We start from the raw sequence: 15,474 nt of genomic DNA, 5'->3' as shown, positions 1-15,474 counted from the left end.
GGTTCCTCAGTAGAAAAGCCAGCTCAATGTTGCTAAACCAGTATTGCTTAAAGATAACTAATGCGACACTTTATTCCCAAGATGAGTTATTAATGCACTTAAAGAATTGCTAATATAGACACATGCAAAATCACTGTCTAAAAGTTTGTATCAGACTATGTACCTACATTTGTATCAACTCCATAAGCATTACAAATACTCTTCGTTGCTTACATTTTCCTTTTCTCGTTTAATTTGGGGGAATAAAAGGATTCATTTCAGAGAAACAACTTCTGGAGACAAGTTTACAGGGGGAACACTGTCACTCTTTGGCCCGCATGGGAAGGTGCTACAAAGTCATCTTCTATCCGATATGGAAGTTGAAAGCCTTGCAGTCGTCCCATTCCTGTGGATCCTGCTCATCATCCCAACCCATATATCCAGTCACCCCCGCTGCACCAATTATGCCTTCTGCGCTGTTCTCAGGTCTGTTTCAATCTTCCAGTCCCCACAGTCACTGTCTTAGTTTGCGCCACCAGCAGCTTTGCCAAGGTCCATTCTTGGCATACCCCATACCTTGTAGCCCAGATCACCTTTTAATCCTTGGAAGTGTTTTCTATCTACCAGGACTATATGTCTACTATTAGTAGAAAGAATGACAAAGTCATCAACCATGTACCCACCAATCAGTTTAAGAAAATATTTCTAAGACTCCTGTGAATCCACTCCCATGAATTCTGTGCTTATAATTCCCTCACTTTATAGTCTAATCACATATGTATTTATCTGACAATGTACTGCTTAGTTTTGCATCACTCTGAACTTTATATAAATGTACTAGTTTGATTCATCTGGTATTCATTTATTTCACTTTACCTTATGCTTAGGCTCATCAACTGGGGCCCTCAATTTCCATAGCTGAACAGTATTCCAGCTGTATGAACAAATTGTTTATCCATTTCTCTGATGACAATCACTCGGGTTCTTCCCAGAATCCTCCCCCTCACCTTTTTTTTAACTACTTACAACAAGTGCTGTTATAAACCCTCCTATTTTTTCATGCCTGGTACAGAAAAGTATACCTGGTAAAGAAAGTACAACATTTTTTTTTCTAGGTTATATTAGGAATTGAATTGCTGGGTCATAGGGTAGTCCATATCCAGATTTCACAGATCTGTTTTGCAAATACCAATTTGCTTTCCTACCTGCAGTGTGTAAGAGTTCCTGTGACTACACATCCTTGCCAACATCTGATACTGTCAATTGTTTTTTTTGCCAAACCAGTGATAGTTAAATATTTTAGGAGTATTGTAGCCTGGCCAACATGGTGAAACCCTGTCTCTACTAAAAAATTAGCCAGGCATGGTGGCAGGTTGCCTGTAATCCCAGCTACTCAGGAGGCTGAGGTGAGAGAATCGCTTGAACCCAGGAGGCAAAGGTTGCAGTGAGCCAAGACTGCACCACTGCACTCCAGCCTGGGCAATAGAGCGAGACTCCATCTAAAGGTGTGGGGGGGGAGATGTAAGTTTTATGTTATGTGGTATTTAACGTTAAATATCATTGAATTTGTCAGTCTTTTGCTTTATGTTTAATGGCTTTTCCATTGTATCTAGAAGATCCCCAACTTACTTAAGATTTTTTAACTTTAAGATTTTTCAGCTCCACAGTGGTGTGAAAGCAATATGCATTCAGTGTACTTTGGGTGCCTGACAACCATTTTGTTTTTCACTTTCAGTGCAGTATTCAATAAATTACATGAGATATTCAACACTTTATTATAAAATAGACTTTGTGTTAGATGAGTTTGCCCAACTGTAGGCTAACATAAGCATTCTGAGCACATTTAAGGTAGGCTAGGCTAAGCTATGACATTCAGCAGTGTAGGGGTATTAAATGTATTTTTGACTTACGATAGTTTCAACTTACAATGGGTTATTGGGACTTGACCGCATCGTAAGTTGAGAAGCATCTGTATAAAGTATAAGATACTCAGAGTGGGTATAAAAAACACTATCATGCTCATGCCTGTAATCCTCAGCCTTGGGAGGCCGAGGCAGGTGGATTATCTGAGGTCGGGAGTTCGAGACCAGCCTGGCCAACATGGTGAAATCCAGAGTTCAAGACCAGCCTGGCCAACATGGTGAAGCCCCGTCTCTATTAAAAATACAAAAATTAGCTGGGCGTGGTGGCGCACACCTGTAATCCCAGCTACTCAGGAGGCTGAAGAAGGAGAATTGCTTGAACCCATGAGGCAGAGGTTGCAGTGAGCCAATATTGCGCCACTGCACTCCAGACTAGCAGTCAAAGCAAGACTCCATCACAAAACAACAACAACAACAACAACAACACTACCAAAAAGAAAAAATTATTTTGTATTATCTTCTAAAATTTAAAGCTTTACTTTTCACATCTCGGTCTTTAACTCTATTTTTTTGTGTGCAGTGTGACACAGACCTGCATTTTTTTTCCATATAGATGATCAATCACTACAACACCATTTTAAAAAATTGTTCCTTCTTCACCCAATAACCTATAGTGTCACTCAACCTGTATTTGAGAGTCTATTAATTTGCTGAGTCTGCCGTTGGGCTCTTGCTCCTGTTCCACTGCTATCTGTGCATCCCTACACCAGTGTTAAACTGTCTTAATTCCTACAGCTTTATTTGAATCCAAGTTGGTGGTCAAGTCCACCAACTTGATGTCGGGAATGTTATAGGCTTGATGAATGAATTGACAAACTAATGAAGAAATGCAGAAGTTTCTAAGTAGGAAGAGTAGGCTATTTGTACAAATCTAAACAAACTCTCAGATGCTTTTTTTTAAAGGCAAGCCTTAAAATAATGTCTTTTTTTCTCTAAACATAGCTATGCTTCTTTTAAAGACCTCTTAAAACAATTTACACAAAGAGCGAGCGATGGCTACTGAACGTGAATTGTGGAGCTAATCCCAGTAAAGAGATACATCTTTCTATTTTCTCAAAAGGAATTAGGACAAGGCACATGGACTTTGCATCACCCTTCCTTTCAAATTAAAAGTGATTTATGGATTGTTGATTCAGAATTTGGTTGCCACTAATACTTCATTTTTGTATGTTAAATGATTACAGAGAAGAAATCTGGATGGTAAGGAAGTTGAGTTTTCTTTTAAAAAGAGACATAATTACTTTATTATAAGACCTACGATAAAAAAGGGCAGAAGGCAAGCAACTCAGTCAAACTGAAGTTTTGCAGCTTTGGCAAGCATTCCAATTCTCCTAATGTTAGTCTTCCTAGGACTTTACTACTTACTGGTCATGAAGTTTAACTCATATCCACAAAGAAGAATATAAGATGAGAACAAAAACATACAAGCCCAAAAGCAGGTGAATCAGGCAATGCTCTGTGAACTGGAAAATGCTGGTAAAATCTAGGCAATTGTTACTATTTATTCCATGCATAAATAGTTAGATTATTCTTATCACTATAAATTTTCAGTAACACAGATAATCAAGAGCTTGGCAGTAGAAAGTATTAGAACAGTAAATTACATGTAAGGTTAAAAACAGTTAGTATGACTGACATAATATACCTGTAGCAGATAATTAAGGTTCTAAGCCAATCGAAAACTAATGACAAGAGGTATTATGAAGATAAAATATCCTGTTGCTTCACTTGTCTGGTAAATATGATCTTTTCTCATGCATATCTGAGCATTAGCTCTCCTTCTGTTAGACCAACTAGGCTAGAAGGACATAAACCTGAACCTACCGGTAGTTATCAAACCATTCGGTCTGGGGAGATTGCCAGAGAATGAAAGGAACCCAGAAAAACACAGAGCTGAGAGGCAGAAAGAGAGAGAAACATTTCTAACGATATTGTGGGAGACCTAAATCCAACTTACTTGAAACACCCCTATACCCCTGCACCGTTCAGTTATAAGACTCAATAAATTCCCTTTTCTGTTTAAGTCCGTGTGAACTGCGTTTCTGTCACTTGCACCTGAGAAAGGCCGGGGTAATGTTAAGTCAGTCACATTGCTAACTGCACCAAGAATCACACTGTTAATTGAACTAGGAGTCACGGTGCTCAACTGCTCCTTACAGGAGCCTTTGAGTGATGAAAAAAGCCTGTTTGTTTTGAACCCCAATACAATCACTTAACTACCTAGATGATCTCAGACAGGACATATAATGTGCATGTGCCTCCAAATGAGCCCAAAATACAAGGATATAATTTAATTTATAAGGTTATTTTGAGAGCTAAATTAGAGATCTTTTCCCAAAGGAATTAGATAAGAGTCTGGCGCCTAGAATCCAATAAATGGTAACATTACTCCTGCTCTCTCTCCTGACAGGGTACTCAACAAGATAAGATACGTAAAGCATCTATTATAATTCCTGGTACAATGTAAGATACTCAATACATGTTAATTCTCTTTGCAATGAAAATGATTCAGGACTGGTAATCATATTCATCTTACATCACTATTTTTCACATTATAGAAAAATAACTAAAAAGAAGAATATAGACCAACTCCAATGGCCTTTTTAACCCCCACATTTCCAGAAAGGTACAAAAACACTGCTAGAGGGAGGAAAATAAAAACATATAAATGGGTAGTTGGAAATATTAAACGAACCAGGCAATTTCCAGCATTTGAGCCATGTGAAGCCTCAACATAAATGTAGGGATTTCAAGTTCTCCAAAGGGGAAGATAATCACAAGCTACAGAAGTAAAAGCAGAACCACTCAAAACACAAAACAGAAGCCAAATGCTGGACTCACAGTATTTGGAACGTATGGTAGGCCATAGAATTTCTCTTGTGTTTCCTTGAGAATGTCTGTGGTTGAATTCCTCAGGGGATGCTTCCCATGGTAGATTTGATCCAGAGTGGCATAAAAGACCTAGATAGATAAAAACATCTACTTAGTTTTGGTCGTCCATCCTCACATCAAGATGTGGTAGACCAAGGATGCTGTAAGTGCACCAGAACAACAGTTACCAATCACAGTTGAAAACAGTCACCAAAATAAACATATGGTTTGAAATGTATTTCATAACACATTTAAGACCATGCTAAAGATTAAAAGGAATGCTCTCAACCTTTTCATAAATAAGAATATTAAAGAATTTTGAACCATACCCATAAGATACTCTTTATGTACAATGGCGGCAAATTAAATATGTAACACAAAACTGGAATTTTGCCAAAATACATGTAGACAGAAGGCTGGGCGCAGTGGCTTACGCCTGTAATCCCAGCACTTTGGGAGGCTGAGGCAGGAGGATCATGAGGTCAGGAGATCAAGACAATCCTGGCTAACATGGCGAAATCCTGTTTCTACTAAAAATACAAGAAAATTAGCCAGGCATGGTGGTGGGCACCTCTAGTCCCAGCTACTCGGGAGGCTGAGGCAGGAGAATGGCATGAACCTGGGAGGCGGAGCTCGCAGTGAGCCGAGATCGCTCCACTGCACTCCAGCCTGGGAGACAGAGCGAGACTCCGTCTCAAAAAAAATATATATATATATATATATATATATATATATATATATAGAGAGAGAGAGAGAGAGAGAGAGAGAGAGAGACAGAAATATTCAAAACCAGTTACAACTTTAGACCTGCTGGATCTAACAGATTTTGTTTGGTTTCCTCCTGGAATCCTGATATATCTTAAATGAGAGAAATGAAACGGTCAGAATTCCAGTTTTGTGATGAAAGGTGAAAGAAAATTAAATAGGTGTGGTGGGGGTAGAGAAAGAAATAGCAATGCAGCATCTTGTGAGTACAGATGTATCGAAGAATTCTGATGCAGCTGTTGAAGAGGTTGGAACTAGACTCCCACACCTGGTGTCAGGAAGTACAACGGAAGTAGCTGCTGTATAGGGAGGGCTCAACTAGATGACCAGGGGAAAAGGAGCACTCTCCTCTGAGTAGAGGATATAGGCCACTGAAACACAGTGGGAGAAGAAAGCATTAAAGAAAGTTTGGATATGAAATCTGCTGTTTACAAAGTACTGAAAACTAAATTTTGCAAAGAAATCTAAAATAAACATAAAGCATTTTTTCACTGCAACATCTGACTCAAATATTGTTTTTGAACACTGACTTGAACATTTGACTTCATGCAGGCAAGTAGAAAATGCTTTATTTTAAAGGACAAATTTTGACATGCAATTATGCTTCTGATATGTATCTCTGTGATTCAGAAATGGGATTTGTAGAGAATGTGCAGCTGTTGACTTGAAACAAGTGAGGATTAGTTTGGTTAAAAGAAAAAATTTAAATGACCTCTAGCTTCTGGCTGTATCTAGATATAGAATTATGGTTCTAAATTATAAAGTTTAAACCTTCCCTAGAAAAATACAGACATTTCCTAAATATAAATATTGCTTTCTTCTAACTGGTAATCTAAACATGTAGCTAAATATAGCTCTTTCAATTCTACATTTTATAATGGTAACAATGCATAAAGATAATCAGAGAGGCCAAAATTACTCAATGTCTTACCTATATTCTAGCAGAGTAAATTATCAGGAACTGAAACTCTTACATTCTAACCTCAACTGAGGTGTTATTTTGCCCCAATGTATAAATAAATCAGAATTCAAGAGTTTCATTTCTTTGATTATGCCTTTTACAAAATGATATAAACATGGGGTAACTTTTTCGAATTATAAAAACAGAGCAAAATAAATTAAATATGAAAACAGAGCAAAATAAATTAAATGTGCATTCTTTTTATGCTTATTTGCTGATAAACTAAACAATTCCGAAGACATGAGCCTATCTGCCTACCCAGGGAGTCATGCATTCCTGGGGCCAAGAAACTTATTAAGTCATAGAAAAACAAAGAGCCTATTTTTAAAACAATAATTTTAAAAAATGTACAGTTTTAAAAAACACAGTTTTTTTTTTGAGACGGAGTCTCGCCCTGTCGCCCAGGCTGGAGTGGCGCTATCTCGGCTCACTGCAAGCTCTGCCTCCCAGGTTCACCCCATTCTCCTGCCTCAGCCTCCCAAGTAGCTGGGACTACAGGCGCCCGCCACCACGCCTGGCTAATTTTTTGTATTTTTAGTAGAGATGGGGTTTCACTGTGTTAGCCAGGATGGTCTGGATCTCCTGACCTCATGATCCGCCTGCCTTGGCCTCCCAACGTGCTGGGATTATAGGCGTGAGCCACCACGCCCGGCCTTAAAAACACTGTTTATGTCCCCATAGAAAGTTGAAACAATTCACTTCCTTTCCACCCGTGTTTGTCTCCACTGTCCAAGTGTAATATAAAAGCTGAACCCAGGCAGCTCCTCTACCAGGGCTTTGTCTCTCTCTATCTCCAGGGGGCTATTGTTTTTGGAGGGCGGAGGAGGGAAAGGTTGGTTTTCCTAAAAGAAAATTATCAGAACAATTTTTCAAGAAGAAAGCCACAAAACAGACTTTTAAGAGCCAGGCCTTCTACTAAAGATACCAGCAAATCAAGACTTTTGCCAAGTAATGTTAATTTTTAAAAATAACTCGGAAATCCTTTAAAACTTATATTGATATGAATAGATACTGAGTATGGTAAAGCAAATATAGATTCACGGTTTTGTCTATATAATAGATTTCCTTCACTGAAACATGCATTTCATGTCTCGAGGTACAGAAAAACAGAGCACATTTATTACCTTCTAGGGACTGAATTTTACAAAACTATAAAGCAATTAAATAGTGATTACTTTGTTAAACAGGTAATTGAATCATCATAAAGTGAATACTGCCTAAGATGAAAGATGGGTGTTTAAGGTGTTTACATAATTCTCAAGATCTGAAGAGGAGTGAGAATTCCATAAACAATCTCAGTCATTACAAACATCTATGCATCTGGTGTCATGCAGACCTGGCATCCAGATGGTTCATGAAAGTTTTCTGGTCTTCATCTCGAAACCTGGGAAGTTGGTTTTGAATATTATCTAAAAATAACAGCAATTACTATCTAAACTTCAAACCTAAAAACACAAAAATTTTAAAAAGATACAAAATGAATAAACATATATATATATAAAAAACTAAGTTTGAGCCTTAATTTAGCTGGTAAAATGTGTGATTTAGAAGAAGTCATGTAAATTTTCTAAGCTTTCATTTTTTCCCAACTGAAAATGGGAAATAGTCTTTTTTTTTTTTTTTTTTTTTTTTGAGACAGAGTCTCGCTCTGTTGCCCAGGCTGGAGTCAGTGGCAAGATCTCGGCTCACTTCAACCTCCACCTCCCGGGTTCAAGCAATTCTCCTGCCTCAGCCTCCTGAGTAGCTGGGATTATAAGCACGCACCACCACACCCCGCTAATTTTTGTATCTTTAGTAGGGACGGGGTTTCACCATGTTGGTTAGGCTGGTCTCGAACTCCTGACCTCGTGATCCTCCCACCTCGGCCTCCCAAAGTGCTGGGATTACAGGTGTGAGCCACTGTGCCTGGCCGGGAAATAATTTTATCCAACGCCTACTTCATAAGCGCAGTGTGAGGACTAAATGAGTCAATTTTGGTCAAGTTCTTTGAACTCAGATGAAAGATGTTTTAGAAGCATAATTATTATAATAAATAGGTATCATTGGCAAGAATTTAAAGTTATATATTTATTTGGGATAATGACTCCGGAAAACTTCAGAACAAAGGTACATACATACCTGAAGTTGCATATCAGCTGCAGCACAAACCTTTTTAGATTCACAAAGACGAGACACCATATTTTTTGGCAGTGGCTTGATAAAACAAAAGAATATGTATGTGAGTAAACAGCGTAATAAGTCACCGCACTATGTATATTATAAGTCAGGAAATTTAAAAATAACATCAAATGTAAAATGAGTAATAGAATTTCATTATAGTTTAAAAATAATAACTAAATATTTTAGTTGGCAAGACAACATGAATAAAGACACTCTGTTTAATTTCAAAAAGTGATAATTGTCAAACAAGGGTTTGTACATGAAAATACAGGATTATGTGGAACTAAGACACTGGCGCCGATCTTTAAAAATCTATTTAAAACCTCAAAGGGAATACTTTTTCTGTTCCTTTGCTATCAGTGAGTGCCTGTTCAAATACTCTCTTGACTTTTAAGTGCATATAATCACTGACAATAGGACTAAAAGATGAAAATGTCAAGAAATAAATGGTAATTCATGGTGTCAGCCAGTGTTAAAGCTAAACTGACATCCTAACAAATAGTCATAATAATGAATTGCAGATTATTTTCTTTTCCAATCTGAAAGAACTGTAGAGCTTGGACACTTAATGTCCCTACGTGATTTAAGGCTTTCTTTTTGAGATGAATTAGGCCTAACCCTATAACATACAGATCCTCTTAGAAATAAATTAATAATGTAGTTGAACAAGAACTTTCCTCCATCTTACTCTGGTTTAAAATCATTAATACTGATGTTTACTAAAGAAAGATACTGATTTACAACCTAATTAAGCTAAAAGCCCCTCTAAAGAGAAACACATTATATAAAGACCAATGGCAAGTTACTCAGCCGTATGGTCGTATAAATTAACCACCTGTGGATGAGAATGTGGGCTGTCTGCTGGAAGCTGAAACTAGCCACTGCTTTGTAGGAGTCTACTCCCAGGGACTAGAACAGTGCCTGGAGCTGGCAGACACTCAGGAAAGATTTGTGAAGGAACGAACTAATAGAAGAACTGCTAGGAAATGGCTTCTTAAGTGAAAGACATAGAATCTGCTGCTGACTGCTCAGGTGACAAACCTACAGCCTTTTCTCTTTCCATTTGGCAGCAAGAGAAGTAAACTAGGCAGAAAAGACAATATTTTTAAAGAGCTAAGACACAGATGGGAGGAAGCTACATAGTGTGAATTCTGGTACAGGTCACAGGCCTGGGGCTTTCTGACACCAGGGGCACTCATCTTGTATGAAAGAAGTATTTCCTCAAACAGGATTTTTAAAAGTTAAGATTTATTTAAGTCATATCCGCCAATAGATGTCGGATATGTTCACATTTCTTTAAACCTTACTTTATATCATATTTTATGTTGTTGACAGGATTCATGCTACATTTAAAAGATTTTTCATGCTTCATCAAGTTTTAATAATTTTTACAAAAAAAGTCTATGTGGAAGAATGACACTGAACCACCTTTGCAGAATTATAAGTAATAAGAAGAGAAGTCTAACATGACTGACTCCATCCCACTTCTAACCTCTCAGGCTACATTGTCTTTAGCTTATTCGAGTGTGGAGGCCAAGATAACTCTAAGAAAAATTTGGTTTATAGTTAAACTTTGAGGCTAGAAAACCTGACCTTCCTGCTTGTTTGGGGACTGAAGCCACATTCCTAAGGCTGGATTCGAAGTATGGTAGGGGCCTGGACTTCGCCAAACAATAGATACACTTCAACAATCACCTGCCACTGCTAAGCTTGCTTTTCTACCAGAGTCACATAGCCAGAGGCTATAAGACTTGTAACTTCCCCAACCACTCCTGTAAATAACATCATTATTGTGGAACCTAAAGAACTGGTCTTTGAGATATTTTTCAGATTTAGCATTTCGACAAACCAAGAGATGCTACCTGGTCCTGAGACCCACCCCCCAAGCACGAACAGACTCAGCTGTGCAGTTTAGACACTCCTATGATTTCATCCACAGCTTATCAACTATTTCAGTTCCCCAGGCCCCTGCCTGACAAAGTATCTTTAAAAACTCTAGCTTCCAAGTTCTCAGGGAGGTGGATTTGAGAAACGCCTTCTGTTTTCCACTTAGCTGGCCCTGCTATGATTAAACTGTTTGTTGCAACATTCGCTGTTCTCGGTGCATTAGCTTTTCTGGGCAGTGGGCAAGAAGAACCCATTGAACTGTGACAATATTTTCTCATTTAACTAACACATGTGGAGATCATGTAAACAAGCACTGCATTAGGCACAAGGGGCACAAACAGCGGGTGTCTGCCCTCGAAACTTCTCAGCTAGCATTCTCCACGTAAGCACCAATTCCATTTACTAACTGTAATGCGTGTAGGGAAGAAAAGGCCTGTAGGGGACAGTATGTGAGCTGTGACCTTGAAAGGCTTGATGGATGTAGGAGTGAGATTTGCAAAACGAATAGGCATTAACTAGACAAGAGAAGGTTGGATGGGAAGGGGAAAGCAGCATTTCAGGCAGAAGAAACAGCACGTGCAAAGGGCAGGAAAGAACAGGGCTGTTGGCAGAAGGTGGAAGCCAGCAGAGGTCAGGAAAGGAGGTCCCCATTGGAGAAGCCGGGAAGCTGAGCCACACCGGGTCCCATCTCCACCCTGAGAAATAAAAAAAAAAAATTCTGAGCCCCTAACTGACTGAACAGACCCCCTGTTGGCCAAAGGGACCCCAGAGAAACCCTGGAAACTGAGTTCCAGACCATGACGGGATGGGCAGTTGGTCGTGCCTCACTCCCTCCCTCCCTCGCTCACTGCCATTAGGCTTTCTTCCCTACCAGCAAACCAGATACTGACTCTAAAAAAAAAAAATACATATTTAGAAAAAATCAAAAAATGCTACCACTGGAGAAAACTGGGTGAAGGGGACATAGGACCTCTCTGCATTTTTGTTTTTGCAACTTTCTGTGAATCTATAACTATTTCAAAATAAAAAGTTAAGTACCCCAATTATATATTCAATGTCTACTATATATTGTAATACAAAGAACGTTCACTTGTAAAGAAACACATAAGTAGAGAGTAAGTACAATCCTAGTAGAATAGTTCAGAGGACAGAATCATTAACTCATCAAATCACAAATAAAAAATACATATATTGTGTGTGCTATACATAGAAAAGTAAATGTTCTTTTTAAAAAAACTAGTTTGATTGTTAGTCAACTGGAATTAATAAATGTATTAATTGAAATGAAGTTATATGCTTATTCTCTTAGAAAATACTTGCTTTTTAAAAAATAACAAATTTGAAAAAAATAAATACCATACAAACTGATTTTCTTTTAAAGTTATATCTAAAGTTATTTTTAAAAAATAAACCACGTTTCAAAATTAAAACTGAAATTTAAAAATGTTTCCTGGTCAAGATTTTCTTCTGTGAATATTGCTTTGCCAATCGCGGCCATGATAACCAATATTGAATTACAGTGTTCCCTGGTATACATGCGGGAACTGGTTCCGGGACCTCCTACGGATACCAAGATCTGTAGATGTGCAAGTCCTTGCTTTGAAATGATGCGGTATTTGCATATAACCTATGTACATCTTCCTGTATATTTGAAATCACCTCTAGTGTGTAAATAGTTGTTATAGTGTGTTTTAGAAAATAATGACAAGAAAAAAGTCTGTACATGTTCAGTACTGACACAACCATCCATTTTTCTTCCCCAAATATATATACATATAAATACGTATTTATGTATATCTATAAATATATATATATAAAAATATACCTATCTCTCTCATAAATAGGGTCTCACTGTATTGCCCAGGCTGGAGTGCAGTGGCACAATCATAATTCACTGCATCCTCAAACTCCTGGGCTCAAAGATCCTCCCACTTCAGCCAAGATCTTGAAGGGCTAAGACTACAGGCATGAGCCACCGTGTCCAGCCCCCAAATAATTTCAATCTGCTGTTGGTTGAATCCACAGATGCGGAACCCACAGATACAGAAGGTTGACTGTAATTCAATTTTGCTGTAATTCCAAAAGCAATTAAGTCTACAGAGCAGCACAGATGTTTAATATTATTGTCTCCTAAACACAAGACTCTCACATTTGCCACATTAAAGAAACAGAATTAACATATCTAAGCTGATTGGTAATGAGCAACTATGTATAAATGAAAATGCATTTAAAACACCTAAGCCTTGAATATTATCATTATGTTCATTATATTGAATTTGAAAATTTACCAAAGTCTGAGGCATCAGAAATAACTTTCACCATATTATCAGCTGCATGTTTTACCAGATACTATTTCAATTTCTGTAATTTCCAAGGCAGAAAATACTCCCTTCCACTGACCTGTAAATCTCCTATCTCACACTGACATATAATTTCTCAATTCTTCTGAGGATATGGACACTACCATACTTATTAAAAAAAAATTTTTTTTTTTTTTTGAGACGGAGTCTTGCTCTGTTGCCCAGGCTGGAGTGCAGTGGCACAATCTCGGCTCACTGCAAGCTCCGCCTCCCGGGTTCATGCCATTCTCCTGCCTCAGCCTCCTGAGTAGAGTAGCTGGGACTACAGGCGCCCGCCACCACGCCCGGCTAATTTTTTGTATTTTTAGGAGAGACAGGGTTTCACTGTGTTAGCCAAGATGGTCTCAATCTCCTGACCTTGTGATCCGCCTGCCTCGGCCTCCCAAAGTGCTGGGATTACAGGTGTGAGCCACCACGCCTGGTCCCATACTTATTAAAAATTAAAAAGAATCCTATCAGCATATTAAGAATGCTATAAATCAAGAATGTTTATATTAGCTAATTATGGTAAAGAACAACTGCGCAAGAAACGTCAGGACTGGAGAGCTCTTTTGGGCCTTTCAGGCTGTTTCTAGCATTCTAACTCCTGACCATCGAAATGGCTGCTTCACAATATCCAATTAATCAAGAAATACCATTCGTTCCATGAACTTAACCCATTACAGTAGAACTGAAAGCACGGCCTGCCTTAACACCAAAATCTGCCTGCATTTCAAACTCCTATGATTGCCCTTCACTGTAGCACAGTAAGGAGCATCAGATAAAACTGAGTTTGAATCCCAACTGTGCTACTTACCAGCTGAGTGGCATGGATGTTGGGCAACTTACTGAACTTTGTGAAGCCACATTTTCCTCATCTGCAAAATGTTGATATTATCTTTTCATAGGATGAGAATCAAGCAAGATAATGAGTTTTAAAATGTTAATACATCAGGTTTAACACAGATACGGAATAAATGGTAGCTGGTATTCTTCACTACTACTACTGCACTATATAATACAATAATCACTGACTTTGACAAAATTTATTTACATTTTACTGTGTTATTTACATACTCTGCAAATGTGATGTTTCAGATCTATAAGTTCTTAGAAGACAGGAATTATAGCTAAACGATTTTCTCTCTTTAGCACCTAACAATCAAGTTCTAAATAAGGAATGTACTTTCATAGTTTCCTGATTATTTTCCTTTTTTTTTTTTTTTTTTTTTTTGAGTCACAGTCTCGCTCTGTAGCCCAGGCTGGAGTGCAGTGGTGCAATCTTGGCTCACTGCAACTTCTGCCTCCCAGGTTCAAGTGATTCCTCCCACCTCAGCTTCGCAAGTAGCTGGGATTGCAAGCATGCACCACCATGCCTGACTACTTTTTGTATACTAAAGATGGGGTTTTGCCTTGTTGGCTGGGCTAGTCTCGAACTCCTGACCGCAGGAGATCCACCTGCCTCCTGGGCTTCCCAAACTGCTGGGATTACAGGCGTGAGCCACTGTGCCAGGCCTGTTTTTTATTTTTTTCATTTATAAAATAGCCGATTATCTTCAACCCAAAATGTACGCCTCCTCAAATTACCCGGCTTTAGAAGAGGATGCTTTCTCTAACCTGGTAATTAATTTAAGGTTTACAAAAAAAAACCCCACAATGAAATAATGTGCTAATAATCTATTAATATCTTCGATATTTCAATATCTGCCACAAAACTTGGTTATTAACTCACTTTTTGAAAATATTTTCTCCACCTTAAGTAGAACTGGTTATCAAACAATGAGTCAGTTTTTCATCTGCAGGTTCTAGCTCATATTTATAAAATACTGGTACCAATCAGAAAATCTCTCTCTTCTGATGATCAAATGTATCTCATGCTATGTCTAGATAGTTCAGAATTGCCTAGTTTTGAACGAAAAGTTTATTGTAATTATTACTTCTGTTTGTAATGTGTCTTTTCTGCCCTGGTTGCCTTTAAGGTTTTCTCTTTATCTTTGGTTTCCAGCAGTTTGACAACAATGTATCCAGGTATATTCTTTTTTATTATTTGTCCTGCTTGGGATTCTTGAAGCTTCTTGGATCTCTGGTGTGCTTTTCATTATTTTTGGCAAATTCTCAGTTATTATGCAATCAAATATTTCTCTGGCCTTGTTATTGCTCTCTTTTCCTTTCTGGAACTTGAATTGCACATATGTTACGCTGGCTGGTATTGTCCCAGAGTTCCCGGATGCTTGGTTTTGTTGTTTCCCATCCCCTACTCCTTCCCTGCTCTGTATTTCAGTTTAAATAATTTCTACTGACCTAATCTATCTTTAAATTCACTGATTCCTTCCCCAGCTTCATCGAGTGTATGAATGAGCTTCTCAAAGGAATTCTTCATATGTGATATCGTGGCTTTATTACCTGCACTTGCATTTGACTGTAGTTTTTTTTGTAGTTTTCACTTCTCCCTATCTGTTCATACATGTTATCCATGTTTTCCGTCTTATCCTTTAATGGTTGTTCAAGTCCCTGACAGACAGTGACTCTGAAGTTATTCTAGTTGTTAGTTATTTTCAAGTTCCTCAGTTTGCTTTTACTGATTGCTTTA

At 38.2% G+C, this 15,474-nt stretch overlaps 1 protein-coding gene across 5 annotated transcripts in view; it reads right to left on the bottom strand.

The window, feature by feature from the left end:
• MIPEP (mitochondrial intermediate peptidase) overlaps positions 1-15,474 on the bottom strand; it is a 170,961-nt gene that overhangs the window by 75,207 nt on the left and 80,280 nt on the right. For all 5 annotated transcript variants that reach the window (XR_008651193.2, XR_008651194.2, XM_063618839.1 and 2 more), the window contains exons 15-16: positions 8,617-8,691; positions 4,743-4,862 (exon numbers count right to left, since the gene is read on the bottom strand). Coding sequence is in view for 3 of the 5 variants with exons in the window: in XM_063618839.1 (XP_063474909.1) it covers positions 4,743-4,862; positions 8,617-8,691 (195 nt within the window). In the remaining 2 variants the exon portion in view is untranslated. The remainder of the gene's footprint in view (positions 1-4,742; positions 4,863-8,616; positions 8,692-15,474) is intronic.

The sequence above is a fragment of the Symphalangus syndactylus genome, chromosome 15 (genome assembly GCF_028878055.3).
Source record: "Symphalangus syndactylus isolate Jambi chromosome 15, NHGRI_mSymSyn1-v2.1_pri, whole genome shotgun sequence".
Taxonomy (NCBI): domain Eukaryota; kingdom Metazoa; phylum Chordata; class Mammalia; order Primates; family Hylobatidae; genus Symphalangus; species Symphalangus syndactylus.
This window is presented reverse-complemented; position numbering and strand designations above follow the sequence as displayed.